This window comes from Perognathus longimembris, chromosome 17 (assembly GCF_023159225.1).
Source record: "Perognathus longimembris pacificus isolate PPM17 chromosome 17, ASM2315922v1, whole genome shotgun sequence".
NCBI classification, from domain to species: Eukaryota; Metazoa; Chordata; class Mammalia; order Rodentia; family Heteromyidae; genus Perognathus; species Perognathus longimembris.
The window spans coordinates 19140454-19156219 of NC_063177.1; the positions used below are offsets into that span (position 1 = coordinate 19140454).

General features: G+C 53.0%; 1 protein-coding gene across 7 annotated transcripts in view; it reads left to right on the forward strand.

Moving 5' to 3' along the window:
• Positions 1–15766, forward strand: part of Myo18a (myosin XVIIIA) — a 106524-nt gene that overhangs the window by 76829 nt on the left and 13929 nt on the right. For all 7 annotated transcript variants that reach the window (XM_048366288.1, XM_048366289.1, XM_048366295.1 and 4 more), the window contains 17 exons: positions 1675–1740; positions 4613–4741; positions 5402–5545; positions 6169–6258; positions 6373–6492; positions 6704–6815; positions 7181–7308; positions 7618–7772; positions 9485–9608; positions 9694–9894; positions 10432–10542; positions 11074–11178; positions 11445–11591; positions 12074–12187; positions 13518–13634; positions 13845–13928; positions 14351–14488. In XM_048366288.1, the coding sequence (XP_048222245.1) occupies positions 1675–1740; positions 4613–4741; positions 5402–5545; positions 6169–6258; positions 6373–6492; positions 6704–6815; positions 7181–7308; positions 7618–7772; positions 9485–9608; positions 9694–9894; positions 10432–10542; positions 11074–11178; positions 11445–11591; positions 12074–12187; positions 13518–13634; positions 13845–13928; positions 14351–14488 (2085 nt within the window). The remainder of the gene's footprint in view (positions 1–1674; positions 1741–4612; positions 4742–5401; positions 5546–6168; positions 6259–6372; positions 6493–6703; positions 6816–7180; positions 7309–7617; positions 7773–9484; positions 9609–9693; positions 9895–10431; positions 10543–11073; positions 11179–11444; positions 11592–12073; positions 12188–13517; positions 13635–13844; positions 13929–14350; positions 14489–15766) is intronic.

The window sequence follows — 15766 nt, forward strand, 5'->3', positions numbered from 1 at the left end:
TGGTTCCCCAGAGACTGTTCCAGCCATGGGAACTCATGGTCTTGTTATTTAGCTTTTCCTGGTTCCGTTCCCTTCTTTCCATGGAGAAATGTTTCACAGATTTGCAGTCGGGAAAGGGACTTCTATGTAGCCTCTGATGCCACTGTCCTGCCCTGGACCATCATGGATGCTTCCTTCGTGAGCATCACTTCACCTACTGCTCATGCTTCAGTCTCAGCTGCCTCCTTCTCACTCTGCCACCCTGGGACTGGGCTCCCCATTCCCTCTATGGTGCCAGAGCCAGTGGGCACTTGTCTGTGCTGTTCCTTGAACTCTAGGCAACATGTGACTTAGCTGGTGGTTTCTTTATTTCTGAAACCATCCCTGCTATTACTCTTTTCAGTCACTCCTGATTCCTCTTGTCTCTACTCTCTCTCTGAACACCTTTGCTTCCCTTCAACCTCTCAGTGAAGGTCTCTGTCTTCAACACTTTTCCCTTGGCTCTGCTTTCTATTCTACTCCCTCTTCTTGGATCTTACTCCCACCCATCACTTCAATTACCACATTTATATTGATGCCTCGCAGATCAATACCTGAGCCCAGGCTTCTCCTGAGCTCCAGGAACACACTTATATCTAGCTGCCTTCTGGACTGGTCCACCCGACTTGTGCACCCAACCCAGCATGGTCAAACCAAAGCCATTCTCCCAAATCTGCTCTTTATCTTGTTTTCCTTGCTTTGAGGAGTGACCTCTACACTTTCAAGTGTGGTTGGGCTCTTCCCGGAGAGAACCCTGCAGGGTTCCACACGCATTTGCTTCTGTCCCTCCCTGTTGCACCTCCCTTGCCCACTTTACTCCAATCATTATGGAGCACTTAGAGTTCCCTCCATGTACTCTGTTCTCCTGGGCTTTGGGGCTTTTGTTCCTATTGATCACACTGCCTGAAATATCATCTCTCCTCTTTTGTCTAGGTGGTTCTTGCTTCTAAATTCTGAGCTCAAGCAGCTCAGGATGCCACCCATGCCCTGGTTTTTGTTTTTGTTTTAGTTTTACTGGTACTGGAGCTTGAACTGAGGGCCTGGGTGCTGTCCCTTAGCTTTATCACTCAAGGCTGGTGCTCTACTGCTTGAGCCACAGTCCCACTTCCTTGTACATACTCTGTTTGACTTAGATGCTCCCACCCTGAGACCTTTACAAATTCACTCATTCTCCTCAGCAAGACAGTTTGTTCCTCATAGATTTTATTTATTTATTTATTTATTTATTTATTTATTTATTTATTTATTTTTGCCATTCCTGGGCCTTGGACTCAGGGCCTGAGCACTGTCCCTGGCTTCTTCCCACTCAAGGCTAGCACTCTGCCACTTGAGTCACAGCACCACTTCTGGCCATTTTCTGTATATGTGGTGCTGGGGAATCGAACCCAGGGCTTCATGTATACGAGGCAAGCGCTCTTGCCACTAGGCCATATCCCCAGCCCCCTCATAGAGTTATATCTCTTGATTCCTGGAGTCACAAAGAAAAGAAGACACAAGAAGGGGTTATAGCATCTACTTAAAAATAATATAAAAATAGTAATAATAAGGACCCATGGAACAAATAGTAGGCTGCCTGGGATGGGTAGGGGACAAGGACGAGTCACTGGAGGTGGGGAGGAGCTGGGTGAGCTCCCTGACTGTGCCTTCTCTCCTCAGGCCGTGGAAGAGCTGCTGGAGTCCTTGGACCTGGAGAAGAGCAGCTGCTGCATGGGGCTGAGCCGGGTGAGTTGCTCACTGTGGGGCTGAGCTGGGTGAGTTGCTCACCGTGGGGCCACAGTTGCCCCTGGCTCCCTGGTGGCTCTGGTCAGATGGCTGGTCCTCCCCTCCTGTACTTCCTGTCCCCCATTTCTGAGGCTTGTTTCTCAGCCCCCTTCCAGCTACCTAGGGCCCTCCTTCAAAGTGGCCGCCTTCAGGACCAGGTGGGAGGGAGATAGATGTTTCAGGTACAGCAAACGTGACTCTCTTATCTGCTGGACAACCGGTGTGCTCCAGGGCCATGAACACCTGTTATGTCAGAGGGGAATGGATTGGAAGGTGGCTCTGAACTTGACTCAGGTCCTGCGGGGAGAGTGAAAGGACAGAAGGGCTGGGATCTGAGGAGGTGGGCTGGAGAAGCCAGAAACAGTTGGGAGAATGCCACAGAAGGCAGAGCTGTTGAAGAGTCATCTGGAGCTGTGAGGGTGGAGAAGGAGCAAGAACGTGGTGAGGCTGTGCCGCCGCCACCTGCCCACAGGCTCAACTCCTCATCTGAATGGAACGTGATACGTAAAAGGCAGGCACTACCAGCCCTGGCTGCCAGTGTGCCACATCATTCTATGCCAAAGCATCAGCTGAGCAGTCTTCCACAGGCGGGGAATCTTGCATGCTCTGGCCCCAGACGGAGAAGCTTGGACAGGCCGTGTCTGCGTATGTGCTCCAAGGTTAAAGTGGAGGGAGGAAGAGGAGGCAGAGGAAAGGGTTCAGGGCTTGTCTTTCTCTCAGCAGAGAGGGAGGGGACTCTGGGCTCCCCCCCTCCCAAGTCTGTGGGGAAGTATGAGGTAGGAGTGCTTGCAAAATAGGTGGGTGTATTACTTGTTCTCTGCCCTGCAAAATGCTTTTGGAGTCACGGTCTTGGTTTCTCCTGATCCTCCTTCTCTGTGAATCTCTTTTCCCTTCATCCCTGTGTCTTTGTGTCTTCTCATCTTGAGCTGTGCTGACCTTAGCTTTCTCTTTACCTGTGGACCCTTGAAGTGTCTGCTGCCCTCTGTTCCTTGCTTTCCAATTCTGTTTTTCCCTCTCGTTTTCTGTGTTCACTGTGGTCCATCCTTTTTGATATCATTTTCTGGTTTTGATCTGTGCTCTGTCTACTTCTACCTCTGGTTCATGTTACCTTCCTTTCTCATCAACACCCACCACCTCTGGCTTGAGGGCTGCCCACTGGGCTTGCCAAGGCAATCAGATTCCTGCCATTTAGCATCCCTCAGTTTAGGTCCCATTCCAGCTCTTTCGTGGGCTTCTGCTCCTTTAACCTGGCCACTGCTGGCTGGTACTGGAGGTGGCAACCCTCTAAGCTGGTTCCCAGACATGTCCTGAGCAGGAGCAGGCCTGTACTGGCTGGGCTTTTTCCAGCCACTGTCTCAGACCATCCAGATAGAAATCAGTTACATAGCCGGAGCAGGTGAGCCCCAGGTCTCACCGGTACTCTTGGAAAGAATAGACGCAAGGTTCAGTGTCTGCTTTTGTCCACTTTGGGAGAGAAAGCTCCAGGCTTGCCAGCTGGGGATTAGGCACTGGTGGATGAGCAAGGTGCTTCCATACAAGGTGCTTCAGAATAGGGGTTTTCCTCTGAGCCCACAGGACTCTGAGGGTTCAAAGAGGATTTAGGGAGCCTGACACTACTGTTTCTATGTATAGGTATTTAGGAGCAGAGATGGCCCTGACCTTTCACCTATTACTCAAAACTACACTTTCAAAGAGGTTTGAGGCATGCTGCTCTAGGCAGGAGCTCCCTCTTCCTCGTCTTATGTTGCTGGACCATTCTCTACTGGGAGCTGGCCCAACCTTCCACTGTGGTTAGCTGGCTGTGGGTGCTAACCAAGCACATTCATCTCCCTCGGGGAAGTGGGAGTGGGGGTGGCTTGACCGTCTCTCCCTGGGTGAAATTTCAGACTGATACATTATGGGAAATTGAGGTTCAGGTCAGCCTTGAGAACCAGGGGAGATGGTAATAGTCTTCTCAACAATAGGTTGAGTGCTCTCCCAGCTCCTTGCCTGCAGGAAGCTGTGTCTCTTTGTCCTCTCTCAGGGACACCAGAGACTTCTCTTCTTTTCCCCACCTGACTCCTCCTCCTCCTCACCCCTCTCACTAGGGAACTTTTTTAAGTCCCAGCTCCAGGCAGCAAAAGACTGTGAGGAAGGGCTGGGGGATGGGGTGCCCAGCTGGTTCCTCCTCTGCCCTCCAGCCCCCAAACCTGTATGACAGGTCCAACTCCCGCCCACCTCACTGGCTTTTTCATGAGAGGGTGAAACCTGGGGTGGGGGTGGGGGTGGGGCATGGACATGAAAGAGGAAATGGCTGGAATGAAACTGAGCAAGAGGGCCAGGAGCAGGGCCTGAGTATCCCACCACCCACATACCCCTTCTCTCTCCACACACTGGAGCACCCAGACATCTCCCACCATCCTCTTCCCCTGATCCCAGGTGCCCGGAGCAGTGTTTGAACCTTGTGGTGAGGTGTGGCACGGGGGGGGGGGGGGCATCACAGATGTTGCTAAAGGGTATCTTTCCCCCTATTGAACCAGTGACTGCTTCATTTCCCTGTCTGCCCCATGTGTCATCCCTTTGGCTTCCTTACCTTTCATCTCTCTTTGAAGTTAGATTTCCTAACCTAGCTCCTCCCCATCTAAAACATCCTATCCTATCCTGGCTCTTTCCCTTCCACCCTCCCAGGGCTCCTCCCCTCCTTTCTTTGGCAAGTGAATTTTCAAGCTCTTCTCAAACCCCAGGCCACACTCCCTGACTTGCAGCCTCCCTGTGCCAACTGCTATCGCTCCTTTCCCTCCCTGGCCTGCCCCTGCCCAATCGCTAGCTTTTCCCTGATTGCTTCTCCTCACAGGTGTTCTTCCGGGCGGGCACATTAGCACGACTGGAGGAGCAGCGGGACGAACAAACCAGCAGGCACTTAACCCTGTTCCAGGCGGCCTGCAGGGGCTACCTAGCCCGTCAGCACTTCAAGAAGAGAAAGGTGCTGCTCTAGGGACACCCCAGCTTAGATGGGCACAGCTGGGTACCTGGGGATTGGAGACACACAAAGGCAGGAGTTTGTGGGGTCATGGGTTCTCATCAGCTGGGGAGAGGAAGTGGGAACCTTCTAAGGACACCATGCTTGGACCAGGATAGGGAGTACCTGGTATGCCCAACAGGGCCACATGGCCTAGTTGGGGGGCTGTGTGGAGGGCTGGGGGGTGAGGAGAGAACAGAGCCCAGGCAAAAGGTGGGCTCTGCATCATGGGCTGCTCCATGAAGATTAAGGAGCTGTGTCAGCGACTCCTTTTCTTATTAGCAAGTCCATAAAACAGCCAGCACTGCCGCCTCTTGTGTTTCAGCAAGATTAGGTTTTATAGCACAGCTAGGCCGGGGTGCTGAAAATAATCAGGCAGCAAATAAAGCAGACGAAATTATTCCTAATGACGGCGGAGCTGTAAGTGCCCAGCGCAGTGCTCCCAGGACTGCCCGCCCTCTGAGGGATGGAGGGAGTCAGGAGCAAGGTGGGACTTGAGAAGGATCTGACTCAGGGTCAGAGGTCAGAGACCTAGCGATTGTACTGATAGTGGCAAGGATCCAGGGCTGGGCTGGGCTGGGGTACCACCAGCTTGGTCATGGACCATCTCCACTCCAACTGCAGATCCAGGACCTGGCCATTCGCTGTGTACAGAAGAACATCAAGAAGAACAAAGGGGTGAAGGACTGGCCCTGGTGGAAGCTCTTCACTACCGTGCGGCCCCTCATCGAAGTACAGCTGTCAGAGGAACAGATCCGCAACAAAGACGTGCGTAACCTCTGGGGGCAGCCAGGTTGCTGAGAGGGAACCCACGTGGCTGAGCACTTGCTGGCTTACCCTGGACTCCAAGGTTTCCTTGAGGGTTTTTTGTTTGTTTGTTTGCTTGTTTGTTTGATCACAGGGCCTCATGCTTGCTAGGCAGGTGCTCTACCACTTGAGCTGTGCCTCAGCCCTTCAGGAGTTCTTCTGCGTAGTTCAAAGGGGTCATTGGCTCACATCTGTAACTCTAGCTTCGCAGGAGGCTGAGATCTGAGGATCAAGGTTCAAAGTCAGCCCAGGAAAGAAAGTCCAGCGACTCTATCTCCAATTACCCAGAACAAAAGCTGGAAGAGGCAGAGTGGTTCAAGTGGTAGAGTGCCAGCCTTGAGTTCAAGCACCAAAAAGAAAAAAGCTGAGATTCTCTGCACATAAAACACATGCCCTATTGTGCTGCTAGGCCCTGAGCAGCCACTTAGGATAAAATCTCAGACATCCTTAGCTTATGGGAAAGCTTCTGGAGACAGATACCCCAGGAAGGGGCTGTTGCTCTGCCTCCCCCTTATGTGCTGGCTGGAGATTCATCAGGGTGCGGGCCTCTCGCCTTCTCACTTTGCCCTCCTTGCTCCTTCTAGGAAGAGATCCAGCAGCTGAGGAGCAAGCTTGAGAAGGTGGAGAAGGAGCGGAATGAGCTGCGGCTCAACAGTGACCGGCTGGAGACCCGGGTGAGTGACTCCTGGCCCCGGACAGACAAGTCCACTGTGGCAGGGTGCCCCAGCCTGCAGAGGCTGAGGGAGGGAGGCACTTCAACTGGTGGTGACCCCCTCCCCCACCTGCAGATCTCTGAGCTGACATCGGAGCTGACAGATGAACGTAACACAGGAGAGTCTGCCTCCCAGCTGCTGGACGCAGAGACAGCAGAGAGGCTGCGAGCCGAGAAAGAGATGAAGGAATTGCAGGTGAGGGCAGGGCCAGGGTAAGGACAGCAGGCAGGTGGCTCCCGTACTTTGCTTCCCCGGAGCCACTTGGCATCTTCCCCACTAGCCCTGCTTCCCCGTCTGTCCTGGCTAAGCATGTGGTTAGGGTGGTGCAGGACATGATAGTGGTGAGGGTCACTGGGTGGGACAAGTGAGGAACACCGAACCATACCTCACAACCCCTTTCCTGTAGACCCAGTATGATGCACTGAAGAAGCAAATGGAGGGGCTGGAGATGGAGGTGATGGAGGCCCGGCTCATCCGGGCAGCTGAGATCAACGGGGAAGTAGATGATGATGACACAGGTAGGTCTGAGATGGCGAAGCTAGGCTGTGGCCTGAATGGAGAGCCCCGATGCCCTTCCCTGGGTAGGCCTGATGCCTATCTTTGTCCAGACCAGTTCCCTTCTGTGGGCTATTATAAGATTAAAATAAATAGATGAGAACCTAGAAAGACAAGCACAGGGGATTAACCACCACAATAATGACAATATCTGAAGGCCGCCTGTCCCCGCATCACCCCCTTTAAGTCTTCCTTCTGCTAGTGGCTCCTTCTGTCCTGGGGAAAAGCCATCATTGCAGTGACCCACTGAGTCCCTCTGGTTGGCTGTATCTTCTGCTCCTTCTTGGGGCCTCTCAGCACCTCTGTTTTCTTCCCCCCAACTCTGTAGGAGGTGAGTGGCGGCTGAAGTATGAGCGAGCTGTGCGAGAGGTAGACTTCACCAAGAAGCGGCTCCAACAGGAGTTGGAAGACAAGCTTGAGGTGGAACAGCAAAGCAAGAGGCAGCTGGAGAGGCGGGTAAGACTGGCCAGGTTGCCCAGGCCTCGGTCTGGAGGGCTGGGGCCTCTGCCTTGTGTTGGCCCTGTAAATGGCTAGAGGCCAGGTGAGCCCTGGAAAGAACAGGGGAGGTTGCTATGTTAGCCTGTCCTATGCTGTGCAGACTTCAGTTAGAGCACCATTATTTAGGTTCCCAGGATATCCCTGACCCCATCCCTCATCCATGGTTCTTCCTGTCATCTACTCACCTTCCTTGCCTTGCCTCTACTGAAGAAGAGGTTTCTGGGCCTATCAATGGCTGCTGACCTTGTTCCCTGTCTGGACCTCTAGCTTGGGGACCTGCAAGCAGATAGTGATGAGAGTCAGCGAGCACTACAGCAGCTGAAGAAGAAGTGCCAGCGGCTAACAGCTGAGCTTCAGGACACCAAGCTGCATCTGGAGGGCCAGCAGGTCCGAAACCATGAACTAGAGAAAAAACAGAGGAGGTAGGTAGCCCTGGCCCTGGGTTCTGAGAGCTCTAGAAAAATCACAGACCAGGCTTCTTTCTCCCACCATGGATGCAAGAAGAGAGGACCCGCATTTGACCAGGAACCTTATCTGCATGGACATTGGTCCTGGCATGTGAAGGAGTCTCCTCCCTGAGACCTCCAGGGAAGACTCAAACTGGGTGTCCACCCCAGGCCTGCCCAGGCTTCCGCTAAAATGTACTTTACCCTCTGTATACCTGTCACAGGCCTAGTGAGGATGGGCTGTCCAGAAACTACTGTGTCTCCACCTCTGCCCCTGCTCCTGCCCCTTGCCCCCACCCAGCCCTGCCTGTGTAGCTCACACTTGCTTCAGCTACACAAACACACTCTCCTGACTAATGTCATTAAACTACCGTGCCACTTCCATCTCATTATGGTAATGACACAAAGGAGGGGGGCAGCCCTCACAGGAGAAAATCCAATCTAAATTAATTTCCCTGACTGTGGAGGGGAGTGGGATGCCTTTATTAGTGGCACTGAGGAGCCCATATACCCTGGGAACAGCAGGGTGCCCCAGGGAGAGGGAACCGTGCCCATTTCTCCTCTGCAGGGAAGGGCTCCTGGTAGGGATATCAGTTGCCTTTGTGAATGGTAACCCCACTCTGTGACCTTGGGAGTGAGGGAGCCAGAGAGGACCCCCCACTCCTCACAGTGAGCCAGGATTAACCTGGGTCTCCCTGACTCCCTGCCTCCTTCTCCTCTGGGCATGGTTCTGAAAGGCAGAAAGATTTTTCTCTCTCTGTCTCCAGCACATGGAGATCCACTTCTGTTGTTTTACCCCACTTTGCCCTTGGTATCCTTAGCAGGAACCCCCTTTCTGAGCACCCCAATGACAGTGCCAGCTCAGCCTAGATACCATTTTAGTGTACTCCCTGCTGAGCAACTTATTAGGTTTCAGCTGCCTGGAGTTTTCTTACTTTTTGTCTGATGTGGCGTTGGGAGGGGGGCTGTTCAGTTTCCACAGGAACCTGATTAGCTATTCAGGGAAGGTGTTAAGAGGCATTTCAGCAATTTGGCTCCTTAGAATCATTGGATGGGAAGTGGAGGCTGGGAAGTGGAGGAGTGAAGAAGAAGGCCCCCAGCTGTGTACCCACTGAAGCATGCTGCCATCTGGGCCTGATGGGAAGAATGCTGGCTTCCAATCTGGCCAAGGGGGGGGGGGAGGGGGGTGTGTTTCTGGTGATCACCTGGGTACTACTGAGGCAGAGGTAGAGCAAGAACAAGCAGCCCCACTATAGTTGCTGAGTTGAACTGTGGAGGACGTTCATTTCTATCCATCTTGATGTCCATTCGTTACTCGTTCTGCCCCCTCTTTCTCTGATCTGTTAAATAAGAAAATGTAGAGACTTGCTTCCTGAGGAGTTTGTTTGCCTTGTTCCCAGGAGCAGAGTGTGCCTCTCAGAATCCCACTTGATGAAGGACTGGCTCAATGAAATGTCCCAGCCCAGGCCTAGCTGCTTAATAGGGCCTCAGTAGTCTGATCTATAATCCCAAAATGTCCCATCTCCCCCCCCCCCCCCCCCACCCCACGTCACCCTGGTCCCAAGGTATAGCAGCATGCTATCCCCATTATGTCTTTGCCTTATCCTTGACACCACTTCTGGAAAACTCTGTGTCCTGGGGACTCAGACTTGGCCTGTATCTGAGGATGCTGCTGTGCTCCTTGGCAGGTTTGACAGTGAGCTCTCACAGGCACACGAGGAGACCCAGCGGGAGAAGCTGCAGCGGGAGAAGCTGCAGCGAGAGAAGGATATGCTCCTGGCTGAGGCTTTTAGCCTGAAGCAGCAACTAGAGGTACATGGGGCCATCTACCTTCTATGCCCTGTCCCTTCTACAACCTGGGGACAGCCACACAATAGCCTTTTCTCTCTCACTGCAGGAAAAAGACATGGACATTGCTGGGTTCACCCAGAAAGTTGTCTCACTAGAGGCTGAACTGCAGGACATTTCTTCCCAAGAGACTAAGGATGAAGCCTCTCTGGCCAAGGTCAAGAAGCAACTTCGGGACCTGGAAGCTAAGGTCAAGGATCAGGAAGAGGAGCTGGATGAGCAGGCGGGGACCATCCAGATGCTGGAACAGGTGTTGGAGGCTTGGCCAAGGGAGGGTGGAGGCACAGTGGGAAGCACTACCAACCCCACCACTCATTCAGGGTGTGGACTAGGAGATAGTAATGCCTTCATTCATTCATTCATTCACTTCCAAAATTTCTAAAGTGAGCCTCTGATATATGCCAGCCAGTTTGGAGACAATTGGGTTTTCCTCGAACTTTTACAAGTCTTGGTTGAGCTGTACTGGGGTGGGGGGTGGGGTAAGAGGGCCAAGAGTACACCCACCCTGTAGCAAGCCACCAAGTCAGTTCAGGGGGCTAGAGTCCACAGGCTCAGGAGGAAAACTGCAGGATTGTACCCACATTCTGCAATCTCTCCCTGGGTCTGGGCCAGACATCCAATAAGGGAGTGCTGTTTCTCTGGACAAGCCTGCTATCAGGGAGCAAGGTGCAAGTGAGCCAAGGAACTGGCAGTGGAGATGTGCTCTGCTCCCCAGCCCAGGAGGGTTGCACACTGGTGCATGGCCCTGTTGGGAAAGGAGCCCAGTTCCTACTCCCAACTCCTCCAGGCCAAGCTGCGTCTCGAGATGGAGATGGAGAGGATGAGGCAGACCCATTCCAAGGAGATGGAAAGTCGAGATGAGGAAGTGGAGGAAGCTCGGCAGTCGTGTCAGAAGAAGGTTTGACATCTGGACACTTACCTGCCCAGTCTGAACACCTATACCCTCATCACCACTTTAATGTGAAAGGCTTTGTTTCCCTACCTCAACCACCCCATTTTCCATAGCCAGTCTAGATCAGGAATCTCCTCTCCAGAACCTGGCCTAGGCTGAGCCATGCCCCTCAGTCTCTAAGAGTTTGAGCTTTTGAGAAACCTTTGCTTCCTGCCCTCTGCGCCAAGTAGCAGCCTCCCCTGTACTTACCTGGGTTGCTCTGGGACTGCCTGCTATCAGCCAGCCTGGCCACAGAGGTCCCCACTCTATGTGAGGTCTCCTGTGGGTGGGGTACCCCCTGTGTGGCCTGCCATCCCCCTCTGGTTCCCAGCTGCTGTGAAACCTTAGGAACCTGGAATCTGGGCTCTGACCACCTGGAGTCACCTGCACTCAACTCTGCCCCCACTGTTCTCCTGGGATTAGAGACCTTTCAGGGGAGGGGGACTGCCTGCTCCCAGATTAAAGGGACAATGAGCCTCTGTCTCCATGGCACACCAGTTAAAACAGATGGAGGTGCAGCTCGAGGAAGAGTATGAGGACAAGCAGAAGGCACTGCGGGAGAAGCGGGAGCTGGAGAGCAAGCTTGCCACACTAAGTGACCAGGTATGTGGGGCCATTCTGCTGCCTAGACCCCCCGCTGCCTGCCCTGCTGGCCTGAGGTTGGTCTGAAAGACAGGAAGCTGGGCATGTAGACCCACTGTTCACACCGTGCAATGGGCAGGACACAGTATACATTGGCACACCCAGGCCTCTCTTGGCTGGCATGAGCCTGTCTAGTATCCTTGTTTGTTTAAGGGGAGTCTGGGGATGAGGGCAGGATGAGGGATGGGCTCAGGGAAGGCAGGACTCCTCTGCTCTCCTCTACCCAGGTGAACCAGCGGGACTTTGAGTCAGAGAAACGGCTGCGCAAAGACCTGAAGCGCACCAAGGCCCTGCTGGCAGATGCCCAGATCATGCTGGACCACCTGAAGAACAATGCCCCCAGCAAGAGAGAGATTGCCCAGCTGAAAAACCAGGTATGTGGGTCCAGAAAAGTCAGGACAAGGGAGCTGGCTTGTTCTCTCACTGGTTCTTTTCGTACTAGTACTGAGGCTTGAAATCAGGGCCTCAACATCTCACTTAGCCTCTACACTCAAGGCTGGCACCCTCCCACTTGAGCCACAGCTCCACTTCTCACTGGCTCTTGAGTCCTGGGAAAGGAAGGTGAGAAGAAAGTGTAGCAGGCAAATTCCCAGGGGTCTGTGGATGCTGTATTGCCTGACTGCCAAGACCCAGGGTGGTGGGGGCAGGGCCTGGAGGAGCCCGCCATCACTGCCACTAGAGCAGAGGCTGTTGTATATACCGCATCCTGGCCTCTGCCTTGGGTCTAAAAATGAAAGGAAGATGTGGAAAAAGAGAGCATCTGCACCCCTGCTCCCTGGAAAGCACCTTGCACAGCCCTTCTGCCCCACGGAGTGGCTCATGTCTCTCCCTGGGGTGGGGGTGGCTCTGTGTCCAGCTGGAGGAGTCAGAATTCACCTGTGCAGCAGCTGTGAAAGCACGGAAAGCAATGGAGGTGGAGATTGAAGACCTGCACCTGCAGATTGATGACATTTCCAAAGCCAAGACAGCGGTAAGACACCAGCGTATGCAGGGCAGGGCTGGGGTGGGGGGTGGGGGGCAAGGGAGAACATGGTCAAGATGCTGCTACCTTCACCCCACACAGGGCCCTTGATGCTGGGGCTTTCTTTAGCACCATGGCCTCGTCCCACTCAGAGCAGAGGCATTGAGAGCAGGGCCAACCAGAGCCCATCTCCCTGGTTAGTCACCTGCTTGCAGGAGCTTGGCTGCAGGCCCCGACACCATAAATAAAAGCAGCTAATGTGGCTGAGGGACATAAACAGGTGCCTGGAGATTAGCAGAAGCACCAATGAGAGGACGGCATGGCTCAGCTTCCCTCCCCTCCTCCTGCCCAGCCCACTGACAAGCCCAAGCGGCAGCTAATTAGAGTTCTTATTTAATGCCTCCCTTTTAATTCTCCACCTCTCCCACGGTCATCCATCGGCAGAGAATTCACTACTGGGTTGTGGCCACTGGTACCTCCTTGGGGCCCAGAATAGGGCTGGGTTTGGCTATTGGCCTCATGGCTCCCTAGCTAGTCACTCTGCTGCTGAGAGGTGCCAATCTCACAGGCTTGATTTATCCTTGTGACATTTGTGCTCTTCAGCAGTTTTCAGGTGAGTAATTCAAATTCCTTAATTGTGTTAAAAAAGGCTGTTATAAAATTACCATTTTATTTAAATCTGAGTTAATAAATTTCTTGGCGGAGGCTTCCCCAGCTCCCCACAGCCCAGTAACAAGATGGATGGGACAGAGAAGGAGCCAACGCAGTCATTTTGGTTTGGAATTACAGGCTAATAGATTCATTCATTTCCTGAAGCTGCTGGTGCCTGTCTCTTCCCCTCCCCCCAGGAGTGGACTGGTGGTGGGGGCTGAATGGCCCAGGGGTGGGAGATCCCAGGGGAAATGAAATCCAAGCCAAGCGGTGTCACCAACTGGAAGAGTCCTTCCCTGGGATCTGAAGTGGGCAGAATACAAGCAGGTCAGGGCCTAGGCTGATGTGCCAAGATGACAGGTCATTTGCTCTGGGCAGAATTCCTCTGCCTTCTCATTAGCCTCAAAAGAGCTGCCAGAAAGCAGATGTCATTTGTTCAGAAGCCCAGGGTCTGCCCGTCCTGCACAGTCAGCCCTGTCCCTCATCTCCTCACCCAGAATATGCCAGCCTCCAGCCCCTCTGGTTCTGAAATGCACTCCAGTAGGTGGGCCCAGCCCATTATCACCTTCCCACCCCCTTGCCACTCCTATCTAGAGGAGGTACCACATGGGCAGGTTTGAGCTTACCACCTGGGGCCTGTAGGCACCCCAGGCCTGATGCCCTCTCATCTGTCTCTGCCTCTCTCCAGCTGGAGGAGCAGCTGAGCCGCCTTCAGCGTGAGAAGAATGAGATCCAGAACCGACTGGAAGAAGATCAGGAGGACATGAATGAGCTGATGAAGAAGCACAAGGCTGCTGTGGCTCAGGTACTTTTGTGAGAAGTGGCCTAGCACCCTGCCTGGTCGCCATCCTCTGAGTCATTTTGTGGGTCCCCAGCACAGCCAGCCACTCCTTTGAGGAGCCACAGCATGGAATCCTGGGTGCCCTGGCCCTCAGTGTGGGAGGAGGATGTTTCTAGATCCCTTGGATTTGTGTTTAGGGGGATCTTGTGCTCCATACTCTTACCCCTTCTCCAGGCTTCCCGCGACCTGGCACAGATGAATGATCTCCAAGCTCAGCTAGAAGAAACAAATAAGGAGAAGCAAGAGCTACAGGAGAAGGTAGGCTCCACGGGCTTCCTTAATAGAGATGTTTCAGGGTCACTGGGGATGAGCTCCTAAGCTCATAGTATGAAAGGTACTTCTCTGTGCCCTCAGTAAGCCTCAGAGCAGTATAAACCTAGTAGTAGAGCTAGGTTTGGAGCCACATCACTATAGCAGGTATTTTGGCTTCAACTGCCTCATTTCACATTCCTATTTTCTCTCCGGTCCTTAGCATTTTTATTCATCTCTGAAGGGCAGGGTCTGTGCCAAATGTTGGGGCAGGTGGAGGATGCCTCTGGCTCAGAGCCCCTCCTTCCAGCCTCCTCTATGTATCCCTCCCTGCCTCAGCCTTTTGGTCTCCATGGTGATGTTGCCTGCCCCAGACTATCCCCTCCCTTTCGGGGCTCAGTTCTTTCTTCTCTCACTCCCCACAACCCCAGCTCCAAGCCCTTCAGAGCCAGGTGGAGTTCCTGGAGCAGTCCATGGTGGACAAGTCCCTGGTGAGCAGGCAAGAAGCAAAGATCCGGGAGCTGGAAACACGCCTGGAGTTTGAAAAGACCCAAGTGAAGCGGCTGGAGGTGGGTTTGGCTTTCTCCTCGTCCACTTGCAAGCAGGGAAGAGATGCCCCAGCAACTGGAGCCACGCATGCTCCGCAGGGTTGTGCAGGCCAGGGACAGTCCTTAGAGGCTTCTGCCAAGCTGCTAGACCAGCTGACGGGGTGGGGGCTCCCCTCCCACCCGCCTGGCCTGCTCTCTGGGCACAGCAGAGCCTGCCTGCTTTACATTCTGTTTCCGTACTTGCTTTCTGCCAAGGGACCAGAGCAGCTTAGCTTTTCGTCTTCATATTTTCCTCTGCCACAAGCTCCCCCCGCCCCCGCCCCCGCCTGTCCCCCTCGTTCGCTCTCTGGCAGGGTCATAAATATGCAGCGGATGGCGCCACTGCTCCAAGGGTTGGAGCCTGTTCTCACAGCTTGCTCCTCCTCTCCCCTTCCCTTTTGCTCTCTTTTTTTCCCTCCTTTCTTTCTACTCATCCCAGATCTGCTTTTTCCTCATCTCCATTTTTCCCCTGTTATTCTGTTCTTTCTTTGCCTTTTGTATTCTTCATTTCCCCACCCTCATCCTTCTTTATTACCCTCTTCCTGTGTCTGTCTTCCTTTGTCTCCTTCCTATTCTTCCTCTTTTCCTTTTATTTTTCATTCTCATTCCTTTAACCTTTTTAAAAATTTCTTGACCTCATTGGTCCCCCCATCCTCCAATGGAATCTCTGTATCACAGTACTCAGTCCTTACTCTTCCAGGATCCAAGGCCAGTTAGTGTTCTTCAGCCCTCCCTATCTGACAGAGCAGAAGCGAAGAGAAAAAGAGTAGAATTATCTCTTTGGTTTATAACCTTAACATAGGAAGGGACTATGGCTGGACCTCCCAGGACAGGGTGCTAGTCCTCAGGAGAGCTAGAGAGAACTAGAGGAAACTTTAATAGTTCATTGTGTGTCCCCCACAGCCCTAGGACAGTTGCTAATATCTTGATCCCCACCTCATAGCCTGGAAATAATTACATTGGTTGCATTAGGTTCCCTTCTGTTCAGAAACAAAATATTGTGGTTTAGATTCATAGAGAGTTAAAAAACAAATGGTCCTTAGTGACTGTGGAGCCTGGACCTGTCATGTTAGAAACATAGGGGCTAGGGGCAACTCCTTGTAGAACCATACTCTGCTCCTGGCAGTAAGTCATTTCTTGCTCAGCATCCTAATGCCCTGGCTGTTCAAGTTTCTGGGGGGAAATTCGTGGGACTAAGAGAGACGACTTTATGCTTAGATCTGATGGTGGTTTAGTCTCTCCTAATCTAAGAGCTCTTAA